Source organism: Salarias fasciatus, chromosome 11 (assembly GCF_902148845.1).
Source record: "Salarias fasciatus chromosome 11, fSalaFa1.1, whole genome shotgun sequence".
In the NCBI taxonomy this organism is placed as follows: Eukaryota; Metazoa; Chordata; class Actinopteri; order Blenniiformes; family Blenniidae; genus Salarias; species Salarias fasciatus.
In genome coordinates this window covers 14,778,934-14,804,727 of record NC_043755.1, presented here as the reverse complement: position 1 = coordinate 14,804,727, position 25,794 = coordinate 14,778,934, and the positions used below count along the sequence as shown (strand labels likewise).

The window sequence follows — 25,794 nt, the reverse complement described above, 5'->3', positions numbered from 1 at the left end:
CTGTAGCCAGTGGAGCGCCTCAGGCTTCACATCCTCATGGATTTAAGGTAAGATTCCACCTTAAATTACCATTAAACGGCTGCAGTTCGTCAATAGAATAAAATAATACACTTTCTTGAGTGTATTTGTTCAAATATGCAGTCAAAGTGTTTGTTTTTTTAAAACTGATGGAATACACATTAGCTGTTATTGCTAGCATCTAGTCTGCTGTTGGTCACAAAACCAACAAGGTTCACAGGTAAATATGTGCCTATTTAACTTGTTATTTTTGCTTGGTTGACCTCGTGGAAAGGGAGTGTTTTGTTTTTAAACGTTTTCTGTTTTTAAACAATTAGGAGGTCCAATTAATATTTAATTCTCTCTCATTGTGGATTTATTTATTATTGCTGTTATTTTGGGTCCAGCAATACGATATATACATAGCATGAAAAGCACAGGTTGTTTTGTGTGTGTGTGTTAAAACAAAATATAGTAGTAATTATTAGAAAAGCAGGGATTGTGCCCAGACATCATTAATTTTTCATCATTCAATTTGTTGACAGAAATGGTCTGGTTTTGTCCAGAAATTGGCAGGACTGTTTATCGATATGGAGTTTGAAAAAAAGACTTATTTTTTTGCTCTTTGTATTTGCCACGTCTATGGAGTTTCTCAAGTGCACTTCAGCAGTGTGTAGTCAGAGAATACACAATTGATCTCTGACAGACAGCGGTCTGGAATGTGACCCCCTCTCAGCACCTTTCACATCTTGTCAATGTGTGTTTGATTTTTGTATATGTGCACAGATTAAACCTGTGTAATCTTGTTTTGGTGGTGCCCCGTGGGCTGAAAACAGAGAGTCAAAGTACAGGGTTTAGCAAGGCTGTGGGATAAGGCAACAGCTGTACTCAGAGAACTCCCACCCTCCACCAATCCTCTGCTCATCAAGGCGGTTAAAATGGAGCAGTCTTAAGCAAATTCGCCACTACAGTAAACACTCTGAATCCACATGCTTGAAAGACAATGGGATGTTCTCATTACATCCCTTGTGATCAGCCACACCCTCCCTCTCCAGCCTAACCACCGCCACCTTACCTACACCAACAGAGATCAATGCAGGGCCCCTTCCACCTCTTGTTTGTTGACCCAGTGAAATGTAACAAGACTTTTGGAGATTACTTGTAACAATTCCCCTTAAATGGCTTTTCACAACCTCAGGTTTATACTGACAGGTCGCCTCCAGTGTTTTGCACGTCTTTAACATTTAATACTTTGCTGTGTGCTTTAAGATCTCCACCGGATCACTGGATTTAACACTTTAACCTCACTGCCCCGACCACTGTGGTCTCAGATGCCTTCAAGCGCTTCTTCTGCTGGATTACCCTTCCTTTTACTTCCAGAGTCAACAGGTCTTTATTTGTAACCGTATGAACATGGGACTTTATTGATTCTTGAGTTCTGAAACAACCCAAGGACGTGTATTGACAAACTGACCCCCTTCTTGTCTTGAAACAAGTCCCTCTTTTCCCCTGGACATGCCTGGTTACACCTACCCGGTGCTCAGGTTGTTACGTGGAGGCCATACACTGATCAGTCATTCCATTATGACCACCCGACTACTATTTCTGTGTTACCCCCTTTCGCTGCTGTATATATAGCAACATTTAATACACTGTGTCAAACCTTTCTGTCAGAAACTCTTTTATTTTCTGAAGCATGTGAAGCTACAGTTGCTCAAATTCAAAATTGTCCTTTTTTCATGCTTGTAACATTTCAAACTTTGCCGTCTAATACATCCACTAACATGTCAGTGGTTGTGATGTTGTGGTTGACCACTGAAACTGTTTGATGTGCCGCAGCAGGCCCCCACACCACCCACAGCAGCATCTTTAGTCATTCCCATTTTTTAACTTTCTGAAGTTCAAAGACGGCACTGTGTGATACCTGGTGTGCATGTAAAGACTAGAAAACATATTTGGATGAAGACAGAATTCTGAACAGTTCCTGTTATAGCATGTTTGTAACCATTGAGCTCTAATACAGTGACACTTAATGCTGTGAAAACCAAATACTAATGTCTGGCTTTTATTGGGAAGTAATAGCTGCATTTTTTCTTTTGTCATGTTTGTGGACTTATATCATTGCCCAGCTTTGGTTAATCTTTTCTGACCTCCACATGTCAACCGATGCTTGTTTATGCCTTTGTATTTTGACAGTGTGCTACACTACTTTCTCAGTTTTCTCAGTAGATTCTCATTGTGTTCCTATGTATTGCAATACCTTTACTGCTTGATATACAAAGTCCTCCACCCATAGTCGGGTTGGAAGCTGTGCTCTGAACTACTGTGGTTTTTTTGTAACATTAACTCAAAAGCATAACATTGGCCATATGTAAAGAGTTTTTTGTGGGGATTTTCTCTCGCACATGTTAAAGTCAATGGAATCATTGGAGCAATTAAAACTGCAATCCCATTTCTAACCTGTTACATTTCTATTACTCAGGAATTGTACCGCTGCGTTGAGGTCCTGCTGCCTTGCCACTTGTTAGGTTCATCCAGCCATGTCCTCCCTGAAGTGACACCAGAGGTCAGTGATTTGCTTCAGCTTTTTAGTTTTAACTTTGTTCAGCCTACTTATTCAGAGCATATAATACAACTGCTGCATCTTAAAAAAATAATCATTGTGCTAATAATATCCTGTGGTCAGTAAAATTTCAAGGACTATGCTTTGTTAAAATCTCCACACTTCTCTAATGTAAGCTCCTCGGCTCTGTGTGCTGTGTGACTCCTCTTCTGTGCTTCACTTTCACTATTGCAATGAAGCAATTTCCCCACTGACTAATAAAGCTTTTCTTATCTCATCTGTTTGATCAAGCCGGAGGAATCGGGGTGCAGCCATGGCAGGCAGCAAGAAGACAGGCTTGTTGTGGACCAAGTAGTCCCTGCTTAACCTCCCTGTAAGTAAGTCAACACACGTTCATTCCCTCAATTAACTACCAAGGCAAACATTCTGTAATCACCCCTAAACCACAAAACACGTACTTCACCACATCCTTTTAACAGCAAGAGACAAAGCCGTAAGAGACAAATTGCTGTGCCAACAGTGTCTTACAACATTATATTTGTACGACTGTTAACATAGAGACTAAATCCATCTTGAAGCAGCCCACATTGGAATAACGAAGCAGTAGATTGGGAGTAACACAATCTGGAGCTGAATCATTCTCAATGTGTTCATGATCCAGAGAGAAAATAGACCCTCACTGTAATGTCTCGATCTGAGACAGAGCTCACTGTTGAACTTGACGAAACACATTTGACTGGCTGAAACTCCTGAGCACAAACTAACCAGTGTAACAGAACACCAAAGAGAAACATGATGCTGTGACCAGTGCAAATATGCTTTAGTAACCAAACATGTTGGTAGAATGACTTGAAGGATAATCCTATTGACCTTACCTTTTTCAGCTCAGCTAGAAACAGAATCCCATTATTCCAAACCATCACCTTATGCCAACAACTGATACTGACTGCTGAAAATATGTCAACTTGTTGAATGCAACGTGAACCAGGTGTTGAGGTTAGAAATTGTCCGTTAAGTTTACAAAAGCCAATGGAAGCCTTGAACAACACAAAGCGTGCAATTATTTTGTCGAGGACAGCAGGCACTGGAGACATCCACAGCGTCGATGAAGGCATCACAACACATCCAGCTGAAACCACCTGAGTCAGGCTGACTGTTCACAGCGCTGCTTCAACACCTGCTTATCACTGCTCCAGCCTCCTGCTGACCTCAGTTCACCTCCCCGGTGACCAGAAGGGTATCATTTGTGAAGAACCTGGATCCTGATTTATATTAGATTTGAAGCGCAGCAAGCATGAGTGTGTCAGTCACAAGAGAGTGAAACTCATTTGCATTGATTATAAATAACTGTAAGCCAGTTGCAGTGAACGTGCATCTGTGCATCTGTGGCGGCTGATCAGTTTCCACTCAAGCAGAGGAGAAAAGCTCCTGGGTGTATTTTAAGTGACTTTGAAAACTTGAGCACTTTGAGTGTGACACTCTGTCGAATAAAAAGTTAAAGTCACTTGATAGCATTCACTAAAACATGTTGACAGCATTAACTAAACTCCTGCATGCTGAATATGTTATCCTCTTCATTTTACCCAAGGACTTGATCAGTGGAACAGTTTCAGAACAGAATTCAGAGCTTCAAAGGTTCTCAAACTCATCCCTTGGCTTTTTGTTCTTTTCGCCATGTCATTACATCCGTTATGTTTATGTGAAACTGTTTTAACAAGGTGTTCTGCTGAGGGAATTGTTTTGACGTGCTATTGCAGGGTCTTTCCAGCAGGTGTCAGTATTACAGGGTGGAAAGCTGCTTTCTCTTTGCAGTGCAGTGACAAAACACAAGTCTTACCCGTTCCTCAGTTTTTTGTTTTTTTTTTTGTGGGGGGGGAGGGTGCGGGGTGTCAGTTAAGGGATCAGCTTCTTTTTCTTTTTTTTTTTTTTTTTTTTTAAAAAGTGTTTTGATTGACACTCCCTCAGGAGAAATGGCAACAACTCATAAGATGTAATATAACTTACACAACAGTCAAACTGTTTTTTTTAATCATTTGAAGGGGCTTTTGAAGTTTCCAGTGGGTTCAGATTTTAAGTGTTAAGACCTTCACATGACTATTCAGTGTCAATGTATTGCTGGAAAGTTATTTAACTATCAAAGAAACTCGACAGTTTTTAAGTTCGGAAAAAAGGTGATTTATTTTTTGCTGTGGAAAGGCCAATGCAAAAGTTGTAAGGAATGCATACAGGTGAGCTTTAAAGTGGCAACAACAGCAAAAATCAGCACGTAAGCATTTCATTACAAGCATTTGAATAACATGATTATAAAGCCGTAGCAGATTTGATTGAGAGGAATGTTCATTCAAAAACAAGAGTTGTAACAGAGCAGCTTCAAGTGAGCAGACATCCCTGAAAGATACACCGCAGTGTGTTTTCACCAACAAAGAGGGCTTTAAAAACCCCTCCTGTGTTCTGTGAAGTCACATTTGCAAAATATATCAGTCAAAGTTGACCAAAAATACACAATTTTTATGAATTCATTTGTGGAAAAATAAATTACAACAAAAAGGTGAGACTGTAAATTTACAAAAGGCATTTTTTTTGTTTAGTTTACCAGATGTTCAGTAAAAAAAAAAAAAAACATCCTTATTATACAAATATCATCTCTGATGCTACAGTACATTAAACCCTGAAAGTCGAGTCCAGCTGAGTGAACGACAAACAGAAGAGATGAACACAACAAAAGGAAAAAAAAAAATACATAATTATTTGGCATAAAACTTATTGCTGAGAGTTCCTGAGCTTGTTTAACTTCAACGAAGTCCTTCTTAACCTGTGATATATCTCAGTAAGTAAGTTCGCAGAGACAAATTAAAAACAATTTACACTCAAGTTCACAATAAGGAATTAAAACATATTGTGCAAGGAACAGGTTTTTTTTTTTAGAGTTCAAGAGGTTCTTTTTTCGGCTTGTGTGAAGTCACCCGGCGACACGCGGCTCAGTGGAAGGAGCTGACGTGGCTCTCCGTGTCCCCCCCATCCAGGTTACAGCAGGGGGGGTTCCCACGGCTGCAGGGAGGCCTGAGGCACCATGAACTGTTGAGACTGGGGCTGCAGGACGAAGTACCCGTAGACCTGCTGGGGGTGCGGGGGAGGAGGTGGAGGAGGAGGAGGTAGCAGCGGCGTGCACACCGGAGTGAGGAACATCGGCGGCGGCTTCGGATATGGAGTCCAGACGGGCGCTCCGTGGGGCATGTAGGGGAGGCTGCCGGCGACCTGGACAGAGACGACACCAGAGATGAGCGAGGACTGCGGACAAGGTGCGTGCACTGATGCTGAACACACTTCTGCTCATGTGAGAAGAGTCAGTCTCAAATAACTGACACAGCAATAAGTGACGCAGCATGTCTTCCATTCATAAAAATACCTTATAAGTGAAAATCTACAGAAATACTCTGCATGGTTGCATGAATGTTTTAAACTCAAACCAACACAGCTGTTGTCTGTCGTTACAGTATAGTTAAGAAAGTAGTCAAAAACACATCAGCAACCCTCAAAACATTAATTGTCTGTTTTTAATTACAATAAAACTAAATAATCGTATAAACGATGTTTAAGAACTTTATTCTGATGTAAATTCTCTGCACTCACGAGCATTTACAGTTAAAGTTCACAGTAACATAAAGCAAGTCATTTGCTGACAGAAATGTGGCATTTTCTGTTTTGGCAACAGTGACACTTTTTAAAATATGGCCTCACAAATCTCAGTATCATTGAGGGGGACTGTGTGAAGCACCAGCAGGTGGTTCTTCAGCAGTCGGAGGAATTACCATTGGTCTGACGACTTTGACCTTCGGCTGTCCGTCGACAGGTCGGGTGCGAACCCTGGGAACCATTGCTATAGTGTAGGTGGCGCCTTTCACCGCTTCCTTGTCGATGGCCGGCCCGGGTTTTGCTTGCTTATCCTTGGCCTCGCCATCCTTTGGGTCTTCCTCCGTGTCGCTTGACACAATGGAGCTGCAATCGGAGGAGGTCTCAGAATGATAATCCGACGTGTCCACGTTGGATGACTCGTCGATGGGATCACCCTGTTCTTCATTAGGACTGAATCTGGCAATGGTGAAAGGCCTGCCATTCTCCCCAGACCTGTGAGGGAAGAAAAAAGAACAATAGTTTAAGTTAAGCATTCCCTAATGTAATCATTAACCAGGTTCCTGCTTTGACTCCCCACGTTTCCATTCATTGTTGTGGAGTTGTGATGACAACTCGCTCACGATTCCCGGCTAGACTGAAAGCTCCAAGCTCCTGAAGCGTGTCTGTATTTGCCTTTCAACCTCGGCGCGCCGCCGCTGACTCACCTCACGCTAACCTCCAGAGGGTCGACCCACACGGTGATCTCAGGCGGGAGTCCCAGGCTGCTGTATGGGATGTCGCTCTGCTTACATGCTTTCAGGAGCATATCATCAGGCGGCGACTGGTTGTTAATCCGAATGCATCTGTGGAAGCCAAGACATTGTTTTTTTTAATTAAAGATCGCATTCCAATAGCGGGCGAAGACATTACACTGGATGCAGATTTTTACCGGTATGCCTGGCCTTTAGTGGGACACTCAGGATACCAGTGACCAGTGTATTTGTCAGACATGACTTGCTGAAGCTTCTCAGCAAACAGGTCGGCCTTTACGAGGTCGAGCTTGCCTCGGGCCACAGCCAAACGCTTGAAGAAGATCACGGCAGCCTTCACCTCTCTTCTCATGATGCCTGTAGAGGGACAGAGAAAAAAAAAAAGAAAGACTTTGAGATTGGCAGTCACTTCATCCCAAGGATTTGTGTGTGTGTGTGTGTTTTTGGCAAACAAACTGACATCAATGCAGAGAGACCGTTTCATTTTCATTTGCAGTGAAAGAGTTAGGCTATTCTGTAGGCATCGCCACCAGCTCTGCTCACAAAGGGCGATACATAGGCAAACTGGCGCTGCCATATTGGCACGCAAGCATTTGGACATTCAAATCCACCGAGCGCCGTGTTGTTTATCTTCTGATAGCGTGTCTGTTTAGGTTGAGTGCCAGTGTCAACCTGACCAACGAGGAATGTTTTTAGCTTAGCCCAAGGCGATTCAGACTTTGCAGCTGAGTTAGCAAACTGTTGAGTGTGCTTACATCCTGCTGTTGTCCCCTGACAAGTTGCGCCTTGAACTTTGAGGCACAGACGTTAATTTGTTATTGTGGCTTGAAACCTGCGACTGTTGCTGCAGCCTGTGTAATGTCTTGTGACAGAAAATTATTATTTGCACTGGCAGAGGAGGCCACAGCCATATCTAAAAAGCAGTATTGAGTTTGTGGCACAAGTAAAAGTAGCAGTAACTTCAAATCGCAAACAATGGTTTGCTGTTACACGAACTGTGTGTTGTCAAATATTATATATAGATGTTCAAACAGCAGCTGTTAGTCTGTGAGGTAAACAGTCGTCGCACGTGTTTTTCAGGGTGCCGTCTTGGTTTGGCATTTGATATTTCCCGTGCGTCCAAATCGTCTTCACCTCCAGGGGTTGGTACCTTTACTGGACACACATACATAAACACAGGTTCTTCTGCTGGTGTTTCCAGGTGGAGAATGTGAAGAATGTCAAGGCACTCCAAGTCCTCTGAATAATACATTTTTAACAACTTTCAAAACAGGCTTCGTGTTGGAGAAACATAATGACTGATACAATTAATTATAAACCTGTTATACCAACTCAGGCTTGACGTCTTCACACATTCTATGCTTGCAGTCAAAAGTCTGAATTCAAGATGTCGTCAGGAAATTGAAAGCCTTAATTTTAATAATATTGTGAATTAAATGCACACAACCCATTAGTCTGGCGTGAACTCGGCTAATAAAGTACATTAATTGTAATAAGTGTTAAAAGATAGCCGCACTGATTTGTTTTGATATTCCTATTAAGTCCAGTAGCACTACTGCCATAAAAAAGTGAACCCATTCACTCCCATGCCCTTTTCCACGATCGGTGTAAACACTGTTGTGGAAATGCAGACACTATGCATACAGAAGCCACACACTGAAACACAGCAGCAGTTAATCATACTGTATGTGAGTACGAGCTTTAAAGGGCTGCAGCTATTTTTACGTCCTTTAAGAGGAAGGCTGTCACAGCGTTGTTTATTCGGTACACTTGCTTCCTACTATCTCACTAAATGATGAGAGTGGACGATGAAACTTCATCTCAGACAAGTCTTTTGAGGACTGCTTTCTGCAAAACACATTCTAAAACTTTACTCGATCAAATGTGCAGTTAAAAAAGTTACTTTTTAATCACATTTAAAATGCATTGTTAATAACATGCAATAATTTGGCTTTGCAGGGATGAAATGCCTATTTAGACAGCACTTGCAAAAACTCAGATCATAAAGACTGCAGTGAAACTTAAGTTGCAGAAGTAAAGTCTTGTTAGTTTAAATATGCACTGATAAATAGTACATGGAAATATTAGTCGACTGGATTTGTCATGTATTACTTGCAGCCTAAACATTTGCAGACTTTTGGAGCAAACACTGGTCTGTGGCTGGAGTTGTTGACATCTGATTCACTATTTACAGTCCCATGCCTACACGCCTGTATCTGGAGGAGTGGGATTACTCAAATGACTGACAAATTCTGGGGGATTTCTGGTCAAAAATTGGGAAGAAAACCGAAACATGTTTTCCGGCTGAAGAACAGAAAACAAAGCTTAAAGTGACCATGGGATGGGGCACGCGTTTGTTTGCGTCTGATCGAATATTTTTGCTTCTACAAAATTAGGTAACACTCAAAAACAAAGACGCTAATTATTAAATGTCTTTTTTTGCTCATCCTTCTCCACCCTCGAGAGGAAACCTTGTACCGCATGCTGGAACAAAGATCGTTGTAGTGACGGTGCGGAAACCCCCCGGTGGAAACACTGAAAGTTAGTAGAAAAACCAGCCCGCAGCTGCATCCTCCCGTCTGAAGTAACCAAACAAATCGCTTCGGATGTAAAGCTGCTTGCTGATGTGTTTAAAATGAAAGCAAACTGGAGGACGATTTGTACTCGCAATAAAAAAAAAAAAAACACTCCAACAGAAACTGAGCCAAACTGTTTGGCGTCCCATAGTAACGAAAGTACCCAAACAAAACCCCTGCGATGAGCTGTGTGGTGGTCGAGGAGATACTCACCGAGTTCTCGGGGGGTTCTGGGAGTCCGGACAGAGCGGTGTGTGTGTGTGTGTGTGTGTGTGTGTGTGAGACCCTCTTCTGATCGCGCTCCGCTGCTGGTGTGTGTAGAGTTATTATGATCAGCACATGTTGCTTCCTCCTCAGTCGTGCTGCTTGGTGACGCCGAGGTGTTTTACCGTCAGCGTGAGTCACTTCCTTTATTCGCTGCCGAGAGCACGCGCTGACTGGCCGCCCGGCCCACTCAGGCTCCGCCCTGCCCATATATGGGCACCACGTTAACAGCTGAGTGGATGTTACAACCAGCGTGAGCCCGATGATGAAATTATAGAAAACATTGATGCTCAATCGAAGCTCCTGACAAAGCGCTTTTGTTAAACTGATAATGGAGAGTGCAAAGGGAGAGAGGAGAAAAAAGTAATTAAAAAAACCCAGTTGACTTGAATTGTGCCTAAAGTGTCTGCAGGTTAATGTTATTATTAAGGATTAAAGTGGTTTAAATATATTACAGGGTGACTTATAGACAGGTTGGAGATGATTAGATTTTTTTTTTTTTTTTTTTGATGGGAAAAATTCTTGATGGTCATTTTGGAAGACAAACCCGTTCTGCTTATTGCCATTTAGTGAAGAGTGTTGCATAATTCATAATAATGTTTTCATAATTCACAGTTGGCAGTGTTATTGATGAAAACAGCCTGAAACAAATGCAGCTGCGCCTGGTGAAAAATACCAGAGAATTTAAAAGAAAAAAGAAAACGCTGGTCAGCATAAAACAAGATTTTTTTCAAAAGAATTAAAATCAAAACTGTTAACTTGTTGTCATCAAAAATAATCTTTTTTTTTCAAACCTTTGATTTATGCAGACTTTTAAAGGGTGCAGACAATTGTTTCAGGCTTGTTCCGTCTCTCAAACTTACTTTGTGGTTTTTGAAAAAACACCCAGACATGTTTTAACACTTTCAAACACATTTTATTAATTAGCACTGAGCGAATTTGACACTTCCACAGTGTATGAAACAAGTCAAAATAATAAACTTGTTGTAACTTTTGAGAATTGATCATCTTGCCAACATCAGGCAGGATTTTGACTTTAAGTCAATTTCACTGCAGGCAGAAATTGTCACAACAAATCATCAGTTCCACATAAACTGGATGGATATTATGCCACCTATTGAAAACTAAGACATTTTCTGATTATAATGTATATATGCCAGTGACTGAAAATGAAATGAGACCCAAGCCACTGGCCGAATTTTTATATAAACTCAATTGTAAGGCAGTGGGTGAACGTATGCATTATATCAGTGGTTACACACTATATCTAAGTCTAAACTGCCACAAGGCTGATAACAATATTGTTGACGAAATGAAGAATGTTTCGGTCAAATAATCCATTCAAAAATCACATGCTGAATCTTTGCAGGAGTCTGAGGTTTGTGTAAGTGAATGTTGAAACTGGGTGAAAAGTTATAGATATATACTAATGGTGAATTACTAAAGCCTGCTTCTCGCGCCATCTGGATGGAGTTAAGTTTGGCACAAAAGTTCTCCAAAAAGTTTCACAGTTTTTTTTTCTTTGGTTTGTTTTTTAACAACTCTGAGGACAAAGAATTAACTTTCGGCCACAACACTGTTGAAATAATTACTAAAACCTGATACAGTCCAATATATTTTTCTAAGTGTTTCTTTTTGTGGCCAGTCGGAGAAGGAAAATCTGCAACAATTCACAACTCCTGTGAATGTTTCCTTACCTGAGAACTAAGTCGTTGACTGAAATCTGTGTCAGAGGCTAACTCAATGCATGTCCACTAGCTCTCTGGCTAAATATCAACCTCACTGGCAGAATAATGTAACCGTCCCTCTGGCAATGCAGTTAAACTGGACGTCAGAATTCCTCACTTACAATAATGTTGACTTCCAGTCAGTCACAACGTTAAAATTCAGTGGTGAACTCGGAGTGCTCCGAGCGGCCTGCAGTCTGCCTTCAGCTTGAAGATGTTAGGGAATCTCTAAAAATAATTTCTACTGTGCAACAGCAAAAATGTGACACAACAAAAAGTAACATCTTTTACACTTTTATGTGACGGTTCAGTGAAAATCTTAATTATTGTCTGATTGCTTGAACGAGGTTTTGCAGAACATGTTCCGTCCTGATCATTTTCTTGCCCACATGCCTGCAAACTGCTTGAAACATTGTTTGACCCAGAATGCTTGAGTGATTCTGTATCCAGTTTTTAGTTTTTGATTTTTGGATTTATTGGGTTTTTATTGTTGTTTTGCTCAGTCTGACATAAATTTTGTCATGAAACTCAAAGCCCTCTGGAAAGATTACATTTCTTGTCGAAGAGGCGTTTTTGAGTCTCACTCCACGATGGGGGGTTTTGATTATCGAAACTCTTCAGACGTAGTTCCCACTCTGACAATGGCCTCTATCAGATTCAGTGGCATTCAGAGGTGACTCTGTACTGTCACCTCAGATGGGTTGCGTGTGGAAGTCATTAGCATGATATTCAGGTCTATTTTCCACGAGGTGTGAATTGCAAAAAAACCTTTAAGGGGAGAGATACCTTGATTACGTCATAATCAGGGGAGGAGATCTCACTTCCTTTCAGAAATGAGGTTTTCAGTTTGTCAGAGAAAACAATTCTATCGGCCTCAGAAGCCATCGGTTTCCTACAATGAACAATCACTTCTCAATTTAATTGTTTAGTTATTCTTGATTATTTAAAGGACACAGAGAAATACTTTATTGTTTTTTTTTTCAGGATTGAAACTATTTCTGTGACACTGGTTATCATTTATGACGAAATGGTGAATTACTCTCGCTCACCATTAGCTGTTACAGAGAGATACCTCAATGTTTTTCCCCAGTTGCCTGCTACATGGTTGTGAATAATACATCTGTAGATTTACTAACTTTTATATGAATGAAAAAACCTTTAAAAAATCATAAATTCTCCAGAGCGGCAGTAGTATTGTTAATACTGCATAGAAATATAGTTTTCTAAATATTTTGCAAGGCTCTAAAAGACTACATGAAGCAATGCATATCGGTTATACTCGCATATTTTGTCTTTTGGTGCTGAGACTGACTGTAACTGAAAACATGCTGGTGGGAGAGTTCTGTGTGTGAGACCGGATGGACGAGCTTCAGGCTGAATCTCAATTAGCATCAGACCAGCTTGGATTAGCGCATCACTATGAACAATGCTTGCTAATGCAGTCGGTGCATTCATTTCGTTGTCTTTCTTTCCGTGGCGTGCAGCGAGCGTGATATTTTACAGGCGTGCTGCAGAATAAGCCGCCCGGTCAGAATATGGCCACAGTTAATCATAAATAGAGGTCGTGGTGGTCCAGAGGTAAGGAGGCTAATCTTTGCAGGTCACTGAAAAAGCCCTTTAACCTCAACTTGATTGCATCAAGAAAAACAGGCATTGTAAAACCCATTACAAATCAAACATGCACATCACATGAGTCGCTGTGGAGACACAGCTGACAAGATATATTATCTGTGTGTGTGTGTGCATGTGTGTCTGTTGTTCATATGGAACTTTAATCCTGCCACTATCATTGGTTAGAAATGGGAGTATGTGCTAATGAGTACATTGGTTGTCTTTGTGACTGCACATCAAAAAATATCATCCGTTTTCATATGCATGACAAAAGTGCACTTTTTTGGGGGGTAAAAGCTTTATTGATCTGTGGACACAAGTGTTGAAGACGGTGTTTTTTTTAGCAGAGGAAAGATGTCTTCATGTTGCAACACTTTTTGGACAATAAAGAAGAACATTACTGAAGCAATATGTGGGCAAAAAATAGTAATTAATGGTAGTTTCACAGTTTATGAGTCAATTCCGCAATGCAGTGTCAAAAGAAACAGAAACGTGTTGCTTTTTGGCTTTGATTATTTTTTTCATGAGACCAACTGAATCAGTGTCATTGGTTGTTTGGATGCCCCACTCTGTGAAAACGTCTCATCAGGACTGACAAAAGTTGTCAGAAGAGCATTTTTTCTGCTGTTCACTGTGAAACTGCATAGTTTAAAACAAATGGTCTGAAGTGCTTAATGTGCCGGTAATGGGAGACAAAGCAAGCTTATTTATACAGCAGCATTTAGATACAAGGTATTTTACGAAGTGCACAGTTATGCAGTAAAAAAAAAAGCTAAAAAACAAATGCATAAAAATTTTGATTTTTATTTTGGTTTTTTTGAAAGAGCTTTTAAATAAAGTTAAGGCCTAAATTAGAAGAAGCGAACGTGTCTTCAGTCCTTAACCTCTTCCCGAGGACCTCCGGGTTCTGGAGGCTTCATATTCTACCAGTAAAGGCATTAATCCCATCACTGTTTAACATTTTTCAAGTTATTTAAGCTATTACTAAAACACAAAAGAAACCTGCTGTACAATATATATGTTTGTCTTGAAATTACAACCCAGTATGTAAAAAGAAAGTCAAGACCTGGCTTAAGTGTATCCAAATGTATAATTAGTAGTTGATTGATAGTTGTGTGTTTGTACCCAGGCCTTGTTTTCATGCTCTCCTGTAGCATGTGGGCCATTAAGTTGACATTTGAAGGGTTAAAAGCTGCTATAATCACACTGAGCCTTCACTTCTCTTGATGTCCTCAATGTGATTTTTTTTTTTTAGATCACTGCTGTTCTTTTATTTTTTTTGAGGCATTGGAAGTATTTTTCTCATTTGTTGAAAAATGGAGTTATTTTGAAAGGCTTGTCAACTGCAGCGCTGTCATGCATCTGCTGCTCTTTTGACCACGGTGCTCCAGTCATAACAAGCTGTGACTCAGTATGTTGAAGATCAATAAAGCAGCCATAAATACCAGCAGTTCACAGCAACACAGACTCAGCGGCTGCAGAGCTGAGTTGCAGGGAAAAAGGCTGCGTGATTCCTTTTTAACAAGTTTATGTTTGTATGTGTAGCTTTACTTTCACCCTTTTCCAAACTCTTCATTAAAGCAGTGGATGATCATCATGCAGCACTGATAGATACATCTCCATTGGCGATAAGTATATAGAAATCTACAATTTATAGTTTATGGAATTACAAGCAAATTTCTTCATTCTGTGTCTAGGGTAAATTTATGCAAGTAAAATGCAAATACTTCAAAACTGTATGTCAGACTTTCTATGCAGTTCATCGTTTAAAACACTAAAAATAAATCAAATTGTTGCACGCCGCAGTGTGATTAGTTGTGGAACCATGTCTGTTCTGACAGAACGCCACCTCACTAATGACCGCCACTCCAGTTTTTAGCAGCCCACAGACCCATTTCCAAAAATGTACAAAGTTTCACACAAAAAAAAAAGCAATTCCACACATATTTGAATATAACATAGGCTGTAGATACAGTATTTAATGAAAAGTTTGGGACCTCTGGACCATAATCCCTGTTATATCACCACAGCACACATGCTCGGTCAGGAATTGGTCCTTTTTTACTGATTATTTAAATTTGTCTGGCTTTCACAATCATCCGAGTCGTCATCCCAGGGTCAGGAGACTAACCGCTGGATGACTGTTGCACTTTTCCTCCAAATATTTGTTCCCATTGTGACCACTAGAGGGCAAACTTGCACCTTTTCCTGATATGCTTTCATGGCAGTATAAACCAGCCCCATTAAAACCTGCATCACCTTTTTTTCTCTCTTCATGTTCTGTTCCTGTCATTTCATAGATTTAAACAAACATACCGTGTTCTCTCTATTTCTCTCTGCATATTTTAGACCTTCTTGCTGCATTTCATCCTGTAAATCTGCGATTGCAACTTGTGGTTGCTGTCTGCATAGGGGGGATGTTGTTAGCTCTCATGCCTCATGGTGAGAAAGTCCGATCTAGCGAATGTTTCTGTGGCTCCTGGTTTCTTAGTGTTGGTCGTTAGAGACAGACAGGCTGTCAGGTCTGTGAGGATTTTTCTTCCTGGATTTCACTGGCCCAGATGCCAACTCAAGAGTGAATTATTGCTGTAATGCTGCCCGACAGAGAGCGACAGACAAGACAGCGAGGCGGACATTAGAAAATGTTCAGGACTGGGTGTCTTTTATATTGATTAGCATTGTTTAGAAAACTGATGAGAATGGAATTGCCTTCTCTATCTTCATTTGACTCGAGCCTCTCCTCTTCCTCTTTGGTCTCGTTGACCTCCTTCCCACTCCATATTCCCAGGCTGAAACTCTGAAAGCAAGCCTTGTTGTTTACTGTAAGACTGATTGCATTACAATGTATTTAATGTACATTCACTTCTTTTTAAATGATCATCGGTTCTATTCCTTTATTGTCCTCCCCAGCCCAATACGGCCTCACTGACCTCACCTGATTCCTCCTAACTTTCCCCATTTGTGTAACTATTGATTTGCTTTTGTCAATGTGTCGTTTGTGAGCCTCAGACCCTTTGCTGTGATAATTAGATCCCAAACTGTGACGCTTTGTGGTCTCATACGCACATTTTCCACATCCACAATTCTCTCCAGTGCCGTGATTGTGTGCATAAGTATTGAAAATGACACCACTTGACCTCGAAATGTGATAGTTCTTTTTCAGGATCAGCTTCTCTCTGAACACGTCTGGCGGTATCAATGAAGCCCACACGCATACGCCACATGCAGCCTGCTTCGCCTTTAAAAACATATTGATTTCTCTCTTTCGCGGGGAGGCTTAATGCGATCGATCGTCCAGGCCCTTTCAAGATCAGCACCAGTATAAGCATCTCTTCCCCTAACACACATGCTGCCTCTTTCCCCTCAGGTAATGATTGTCCTTGGGCTGGGGGGAATAGTTTGTCTGCATTAAGGGAGGAGGAGTGTTTCTCTCCGCATCCAGTCCCCGTCTCCCTCCTCTCCGGTCCCCATTAATGTGGTTAAGTCTGGAACTTAGATTTGCCTCTTTAACAAAGGATATGGCGAATGCAGCACACACCTCCTTTGACCTTTATCACCACCCCCCCCCACCTCCATCAGCACCACCCCTCCTCCCCACCTGTCAGCGGGTCGATACCTCTTTGTATTTGCCATGCATTACACCAGTGCCCTCTCTCCAGATTAAAAAAGATGGCCTTTCTCAGCTTTTCACCCTGCAGACAAGCCATGCCAACAAGGCTTATTTCCACTTCTAAATATTACAGGCAGTCGAACCACAAACATCTGCCTCTTTAAGTCTAAACAGGCCATTAAATGTGTTTGTCTAAGCTAAAAATAAAAAGATCAGATTGACATAAGACAGGATGATCAATAGGGAGAGGTAGAAAGTAAAAGAAACGCTCCTCTGCACAGAGTATGCTGGATGTGTTAAAATTCACTCTTGACTTCATAACCAGTGTGTTTTTAGGCCGTCGCTTTAAACCCACCCCGGTGCAGCCACATGGTGGCAGTGTCACCAAGCTGGAAGCATAACTCTACTTTTAACTTTTAAGGTTATTGATGGATGATGCACTTGTTTGCAAAGAATTGCTTGGTCACACATTTAGCTGTAAACCTGTGTAAAAAAGAACATATTTTCAGTCATTTGAAGGAGGGATCATTGTAAATCTAATATTCACTCTTTTTGGCTCATTTATGGCCTCTGCCAACTCAAAGAAAAGGTGAATTTCTTAGCCCTTTATAGGTCACTCATAAAAATAATATATGGAAACTAAAAGTGTTAGTCACAGAGAAGAATCTGAAGAAATCTAAAGTACCATTTATATGTCAGTTGGGAAAGTGAAATATATGAGTCACTACTGTGACATACAAAGTTCTCCAAGTAATCAATCTTTAAAAGATTGCTCTGTATCCTCTATATAACACAACCAAATGTATTTTATTCCAGTATCCACAATGTAACTAGACAGTTTTGCCGTTATTTTGTAAAAATGATTTCTGCCTTTCAAGATGTTAAAGTAAAGAATTCTGAGAAGGGAGCTTGTGTCAGTAACACTGCAGGGAAAACCCCTGTAATTCACCCTGTAATTGGTTATTTTCAAATGACCAGCGTTTCTGCTGAAACTAAAACTGGGAGTCTTCCCTTCTGCCTGGCGGACGGCCCCCTCACCGTTGGGGTTTTGGCACTGGGCAAGTCATGTTGACATTTCCCCTCCTCTCATGTTTTCTCTGTAGATAACACAGCCTTACATCAGCTCCTTACATCTTGTTGATCCAAGCTGCAGATACGGTTAAATCACCGCGGAGGTCGTTCCTCATCGCATTCAATTTGCTCCGTGACTTTTTAATTACCAATATTTCAGCTCGGCTTCTCAGTTCACATGGCTGCAGTCTAAACACGGCATACATTACAGCTCTGGCCATCTTTTAAGTGCATTAAGAACAAACAAAGCATTAAGGAAAATGGGGGTGAAGAAAAGTTTAATTAACAAATAAATCAATGATGATTCAACAGACCTCCAGAGGTTTTTATGCTCAGACCAAACCTCTGCTTTACATTCTAGAACTTGCAAACAGCATTTCCACTGTTTTTTTTTCCATCCTTTTTTTATTAGCTCAGTGCATATGCTGATACTTTTAAACTCAGAAATGAAGTGGAAACTCCCCAGGCTATATATGCCATTTAAATAGATGTTTTATTTTTGCCTATGCAAATCTATTTTTTTTTTTTATGTTTAGGATTAATAAAAGTCATTTTCTGAGCAATTTGAAATCATATGATAAAACATATATAAATTAAAGCTCAATTTAAAATAAACATTGCTTCCTGTCACTTCTAAAAGTGACATGATATTTATGCTGATTGCTTGGTTGATGAATTAATTGACTGATATGACCACAGGAAGCAGACTCGTATATAAACTGTTTATAAATACATATTAAAAAATGGAGTGAAAAGAAATGCGAGTAAGTTATTTAATCCATTGCTTTCCATAAAGCCATGATGGATAAATAAGTCCTCATATAACGGATTTAGATATGATAGGATTTAAAGATGATTAGAATCTGTTTGCTTGTTGGTCCGTATGATACAATCAAATCCATCATCATCCATCCGTCTGACAGTGCAAGCACACACGCTCCCATTTCCCACATCTTTGGGGAGTTTAAAGTCACAGGTATAACATGCAGTCCTCACACTTTCTCATAATGAGAAGAGAGCGCTCGCCACTACAAACCTTACGTTGAAACAAATGTTCTCCAACTTAAAAAATTGTGTATGTGTTTGTCAGTCTTGTAGTAGACGCCACGCAGTACCACACAGACACTTCTCTAAAATATAACAAGAACTATAATATGTACGGATATGTTTTTATTGCAGCAGAATGAGTGGTTTATAAAGTGTCATTGATTTCACACTCACACATCCATTTTTATCTATTGTGAAGAGCGCTGAAAGTTTTTTTTTTTGCTTAATTACATCTTTTTTTTTTTCAGAGTTTGTTTAAAATGCCCTCCAGTACAAGAAACTTTATTGTTTGATATAGCCAGCAACTTTGTGCACCAAACAACTTTGGCACTGCTCGCTGGAACAGTGTGGAACAATTAAGCAGAGTGCGTTGTGAGGTGTGCCGTGGTTCAGTGAATCCGGTGCCCCGGCTGGTCCGCAGTCCCAGCGCCGCCCGTGCTCCCGGCTCCCTCTCTGGCCTTCCACCCATCTCCCACTCTCTGCACAATTAAACCAGTCAGGAGTGAAGTGCCCACTCTGTTTCGCTCGTGGAAAAAAAAAATTAAAAAATGTGAAAATAGATAAAAGCATAAGCTTGTATAATAGTCCACTTCATGACCCGCTGCACAAGTGAGTTGTCTTAGTATGAAACATTTCACCTGTATGTCAGCGGTTGCCATGGAGATGTTGTGCAGATATGTGAGGCTCTGCTTAATGGTCTGACCTTAACCTTGCACTTTCTCGACTGCATGCTTTCATGATGTTACAAACGCGCAGGCATACTTTATACTGGAAATCAATATTTCAGGAGCTGTCCATTCTCATTCCTCCACTTCACATTACAACAATCCTTTCATATCGGCGCAGCCTTCGACGGTATTGACGGCTTGCTGTAATTAAAATCGCTTCTGAATGTTTGGACGTCGCGCACCTTCTACTGTATATCTCGAAAACTGATCTCCAAGTCTTCCATAGCCTTGAAGCAGCATTTACAAACCTTTTCCCCTCCCCCCATCTGCATTTCTCTTTCTGCCCCTTTTTGCCCCTCTGTCCTGCTCTCTCTCTCTCTCCCTCTCTCTCTCCCTCTCGCTCTCTCTCTCTCTCCCTCTCCTGCAAGCTGTGTCTCTTTCCTGTGTGCTGGGGGGCCAGCGGAGGGGAAGTACACATAGAAAGAAAAGCACTCTCTCTGAGTTCAAGTGCACGGGCTTAAAGACACAGCTGGCCCGAACAAAAGGGGTATGTTACAAGGAGAAACCAGTCGTGAAAAGGCAAAACAATAACCTCATCACGAGGCGGTCGCGCGCACGTGAACAATATGAGTATCATTTTCAGCAAAAACGAAAAAAAAGAAGATGAAATTAAGAAAATGCAAATAGGAAAACTCTGGAAAAAAAATATGTCTCCTCCCCTTTTCCTCTTTCCACGTACACTCCTCCTATTCCCTCCCACCCACCTTCCTTTCTTTCAATCTCTGTCCCTCCCTCTCTCCTCTCCTTCATTCCTATCCTGCGTGCATACACACTCTCGCTCACACACATGTAGACACACATGGTGGTTGATTTCCTCTCCCTCTTTCTCTGGCTCGCTCGCCATCTCTCTGCACCACTGAGAATTTTCATGGTTTTTTTCTCCCCCTCTAGGTATTGAATACGGCGGAGCCGCTTGCGAGCGGCTCCAGCACACGCTGTCCTGGGTACGGCAGTAGCGGCGGCGGCGGCGGCAGCAGCGGGAGGAGATCCGGCTGCCTCACACTTTGCTGCAAGTGACTTTATCGACTGCTTCCCTCCCCTCCCATACTTTTCCTCGCAGTGTTAATTTCCTTTGTCCACGAGACACGTTTCCCCTCAAAGTCCGGAGCGCCGGGCGCCGAAGAGACAGAACGCTGTTCCGAGAACGGAGAGACGAGGCTTCGGTGGATAAAATGTGACAAGGCTGGAGCGACATAAAGATGCGAGGCTGCAAGTCGAGCTGGAAAGCACAAACTCAGGAGCGAGGATGAGGGGACGGACAGGAAGACTCAAGTTGGAACGGGAAAGAAACGCGGGAAAAAGGTAAAAAAGCAGACTTATATATTCATTTACATTTTACTAACCCACTCATTTAAAGAAGAAAGTCACCCTGTGCTCGCCCCTGTGTGTCTTTTAATGTTTTCGCTGCCCGTCCCACCTCGATTTCAGTTCTCGGTACTGGTTTGGGTTTCTGCTAGTGTGTGTGTGTGTGTTTGTGTGTGTGTGTGTGTGTGTGTGTGTGTGTGTGTGTGTGTGTGTGTGTGTGTGTGTGTGTGTGTGTGCGTGTGTGCGTGTTTGAATCTAAAGTCGTTTTCCTTCCTCTCCCGCTGGAGCATTTGCTCCGTTTCCACACGTCTCTCAAAATTCAGCCTTGTCTTGTAGTTGCTCTCTTTGCTTGACAGAATGGCCAAAGAGATCTTGCGTGAAATGAAGTTGAGTTTTAGTTAATGGATGGATTTGGGGCCCAGCTGGGAGGATGAAGGGGAAGGAGGAAGAGGGCTGGAGCACACACTTCTGTCCCATTAGTTCGCCTGTCGCGGTTTTTGTAAACATCATTATTTCCCGTTTTATAAATCTATTCTGAATATTAATTCATCCTGGAGCTGGTCTGTAGGTATGAACAGAAAGTAAACTGTAAAAAAAGTATTTCAATTGTTTGGAAATCAGCATTCTTGCATTATAATCGGCGCGTCCCACCCTCCACGTCGCTGTAGTGTGGATGCCTGTTGTGGCGTTTCTACCCGGATCTCATCTGTATTTCTTTTGGCATCCACTCATATAAAACTTGGAGCTCTGAATGCCTCGCCGCGCTGCGCCTCTGCAGCTCTCACCTCAGCCTCGCTGTCCGATCCGTTTCGCCGTCATTGTCTAATATCGACAAGTTATGCTCATCTTCCGCATGTCGAGTACGTGGGATTATTCATCCTCACCTTCTCCTGTGTTCTGTACGAGCCGGTGTATCGCCATGGAGACCCGATACAAGCTGTTTTCAGATAAGGCTGCATGAAAACTCACAAAGACGCCCCGGTCGTCTCTCTGCCAGGGTGCGCCATTTGGCAGAGGGCAGATTTAGGGTGACGGAGAATGAGGGATGGCTGTAGTCAGCATGGATAGCTTGTATGTTAGATTGTAGGCTGAACTGAAATCTTCAGAGCTGCTCTTCACACATTAGTGACAGTAAAGGCTGGATGGAAAAGACGCGGTGAAATAAGATTCTTGTGTTTTTACTGGAATCGAATGAGGTCTTGACCCACCTTAACCCATTAAAAGCCTCAGTTTTATTCATTCACAGTAATGAGCAGGAAGTAATAAAAAAAAAAATCCTACTATCTGCCAAAAATGATCATGTGAGTGATGAAGTAGAGATTTGTAGTTTAGCTTTTGAATTTAACTTTCTTGACAACCTTCATATCTTTTTGTAATTTATGTCATTATTGGATGTGGTTCAGGAGAAGTGTTCATTCCCAAAGCAGTTAGTATTTACAAGATTATAAACGTTTTAAACCTGGGTTATGTAAGTCACATTTTGCAGATGATTTTGTAGAGCCATCGCCATTAAGGATGCCATCGTAGTGGCAGAAATATATCTGCATTCTTGTTGAATAATGTTGTTCCTAAAATGACACAGTTCCAACTCAGCCTATTTCCCTGACTACCTGAAACCCAAACGAACTGATGGCACTCAAAACATAAACCACATCATCAAGTATTTGACATCGTTTTTCATTGATGCTAACTCATCTTCTAATTTCAGTTTTTCTGTTTGTGAACGCTCAACAAAATACAGAAAACAAGTCTGTGTGAATGTAGCTCAGTGATTTAAGGTCACAGTGTGCCGTGCTCAAATCGTGACGTTATCCAGCTTGATTTCAGACTCGCTCGATGTGAAAATGTATTCACGCTGCTCCTCCAGTCCAGCTGTTTGGAGGCTTCCTGTCCGTCTCTCGTGGCTGTCACACACCTGACAGCTGACAGGCATGTTTTCCCACAATTACTATCAAACCGCTTGTTATTTTCCTTTGTTTGTTTTTTAATCACACTGCCTCATCTTTTCGTGGGAAATGTGACTCATATTCCAAAACGCTGTTCATCGTCTCGTTTTCATCTTTAATCACTGTCGCTTTGAAATGGTGTCACCGAGTGCCGTTTATTTTCAAGAACCTAAAAGGAGACACGCAGTAAGACAAGTGTAATAAATGAAGCGTGCAGATTTCTGTTGTTACATTAAAAAAGTGTGTCGTGTCAAGACAGTTTAAGCGTATGAGCAGTGGAGACATCCAGGCCGCCTCTCTGCTGCAACAATGCCGAATACTTTTTGCAGAAATAATGGATTGCCATGGCTTGTTGGGGTGACAAAGATTCCATCAGCTATTTAAAACCTTTTCAACTCAAGGCTGTCACTAACTGACCCGAGCAGATCTAAACTTTAGAGCAGAGAGGAAGTCATTCATGTGTTTCACTCTATAAAAATAACTCGGCCTTCGCCATCAATTATGTAGTTCTGGTGTGAAAGAGATGGGAAAAGGGCCACACACAACAGGCAGCGGGGTCCAGTGCGGAGAGAAAGCGCCGCACCATGTGACCGCTGTGGATGTACTAACGCTCTCTCACGGTCTGAGTGAGAGCTATTCCCCCTGGACTCGGTGTTCCAGTTGCATCAGTGTTTGTCTGCCTTCTCCAGGACGTGGGGCTGAAATGGGGCTGAAATGGGGCTGGAGCTGACTGAGCTCCATCTGGATACCCATAGGGCTTCCCTGCTGTATTAGCACACTGCTGATAATGTTTCTGTCTGTCGCACAGGATACAAAGTTAAAGCTTGGATTTTTTTTTTGTTTTTTTTGTTTTTTTAGCATCATTACTTAATCATAGTAATAATAATAATAATATGATATAGTGATATCAGCATGTATGTCAGCTAATTTTCTGTACAACCAGTGATCCCATAATGACTATGACATTTTCCACCAGGAAGGGTTGGAAATGAGTGTTTTGAACTCTCGTATTTCCTTCTCACCACCCATTGTATTTCATTTTAAGCTCAGTTTTCACTCCCCATTCAGCCTCAAGACATCCTTAGGCTGTCGAGGTGACCAAGAGACTCGAAACACAAACAGCACGAAGTGTAGTGTCGTCCATTCAGATCCATAAAACTTTTGTTAAATGATTTTTCTTTTCTCCCATCATTTCTTTCATACTTAGTGATCAAATACTGTTTAGAGGCGAAGAGAAAAGGTTGAATCTGGATAAATTAGTGACAATTTTGATTTTTCTAAGAGAGTTCAAATTAAATTTGCACATATCAAAGGAAAAAATTAACTAGTTGCCCATTGCTTTTATATTGACGGCTTCCACCTAATGTATTTGTGAGGGTGAGCATTACAGCCTGTGTTTGACGACTGCCTCGACTTCAAATCATATTTTGTGATACCAGAGAATTTCTTTCTGATATAAAGTCTCTCACCGATACCATTCCCATACCAATACTTTTCAATAAAACCTTTGTTTTAAAAATCCATGGAGTTAAAATAACTGTAGTGCCTCAGTTTGCTGGGAAGATTGAGAAGTTGTGAAGGACAGACATCCACAGTGAGATTTTTAGACTGGTGAGTCCAGTTATTTTCCTGTTGTGTGATCAGGAAGCGTTTTTAAATGTGGCTCAGTTAGCTTGTGACGTGTTACTATGAAACCTCCACGGCTGCATTTTAGTGGATTTTGGCCTCACATGACTTTCTTGATTGCTAAATGTGTGCTGAGGTTTTCAAAGATTTCACACAGTGTCATTTTCATTGTCGGCACTACTCCCATCAATCCTTGAGAAAAATGGTAATAAATACCAGAATCTTTTCAAATCACAGGTTTTAGGTATTTTATCAAAATTAATCCTGAAAGTGGCTCATGTGGTATTGAAAGTATCGATACTTTCATGCCGCTTCACACATCATGAGCAGTAAACTGAAGCTGTGGAACCACTGCTAAAAACGTTTCGTTTAAATTTGTTTGTGTATATTCATTGTCATGTTTTTCATTTTGAGATTATTACAATTGCAAGAAATGAGGGAAATTAAATCAGGAAATGTGCAAGTCAAGGGGAAAGAATTTGAAACAGCTAAAATCAATAGTGTTCATTGTCTTCAGGATCATAAACGTTCTGCACCTTTGAAAAATAGATGCTTCATTTTTCTTCTTTTTTTTCAATTAAATTAATTTTGGGAGTTATAATGACGTTTTGAAGAAATCCATGACACATCAACCACACACTCTGTAAATCTGACACGCTGTAGCTTCAGCCAGTCACCGTCTCCAAACTGTAACACTAAACCATTTTCGGTTGCTTTCGATGGGCAAAGCATTTTTTTTTTTTTTTTTTTTTGTCCAAAGTATAAAGTCCAGAGAGTACAGTTCATGCTCCCTAACAATGGCGCACTAAGTAAAAAGCAGTTATCTCTCACTGTCATGGGAAAAAAAATTAGAGAACTGCTTTGCTTGGTGTGTGACGGTGGAGCGTTGCTCCATACTGGACGGAGATCCGGCGTGTCAGATGACACTGCCTGTACGATCGCTTCCGATCAGCCCTGAAAAGTTGTTTAACTCGCAAAATAATGAAATTACAACTGGTGGTGATTACTGTGATTGTATGTTTCGTAGAAACCATATTACTGAGAAAAACTGCAGATCGATCAAGTTGATCGTGTTCTGATGAAGTTTCTCATCTGATATCGCATTAGTTTTTCACACTGAAACACGAACCAACCCCTATATTATTCTCACATTTCTGCTGTGAAGTAGTAATTTTGCTACTAGATACACCCACAGTTTCAAATATTATTCAACCCTGTGTGATTTTCTAACCCGTTCATTAAATTAATTGATTTAATTCCTGCTTTATATCAGCATTTGTTTTCTAATCACCAGTTTGTCTGATTTAGTGTTTTGATGCAGGGAAGATAAAATTAAATAAA

At 41.1% G+C, this 25,794-nt stretch overlaps 1 protein-coding gene across 1 annotated transcript; it reads right to left on the bottom strand.

The window, feature by feature from the left end:
* Window positions 1-4,620: 4,620 nt before the first annotated feature.
* LOC115396849 (protein BTG4) lies at window positions 4,621-9,919 on the bottom strand. The gene is made up of 5 exons (XM_030102916.1): window positions 9,732-9,919; window positions 7,122-7,299; window positions 6,898-7,035; window positions 6,370-6,685; window positions 4,621-5,815 (listed from the first exon to the last, which is right to left on the bottom strand). Exons 2-5 carry the CDS (start codon window positions 7,292-7,294, stop codon window positions 5,585-5,587), a joined length of 858 nt encoding a protein of 285 aa, XP_029958776.1. The 5' UTR covers window positions 7,295-7,299; window positions 9,732-9,919; the 3' UTR covers window positions 4,621-5,584.
* Window positions 9,920-25,794: the final 15,875 nt, after the last annotated feature.

What these genes read in the sequence shown, in the direction of transcription:
- LOC115396849 (XM_030102916.1), bottom strand. Translation starts at nt 7,294, where the DNA reads ATGAGAAGAGAGGTGAAGGCTGCCGTGATCTTCTTCAAGCGTTTGGCT. An exon ending in ACTAAAGGCCAGGCATACCG is followed by an intron (nt 7,036 to 7,121) that starts GTAAAAATCTGC and finishes TGGCTTCCACAG; the next exon opens with ATGCATTCGGATTAACAACC. An exon ending in TCAAAGTCGTCAGACCAATG is followed by an intron (nt 5,816 to 6,369) that starts GTAATTCCTCCG and finishes GTCTCTGTCCAG; the next exon opens with GTCGCCGGCAGCCTCCCCTA.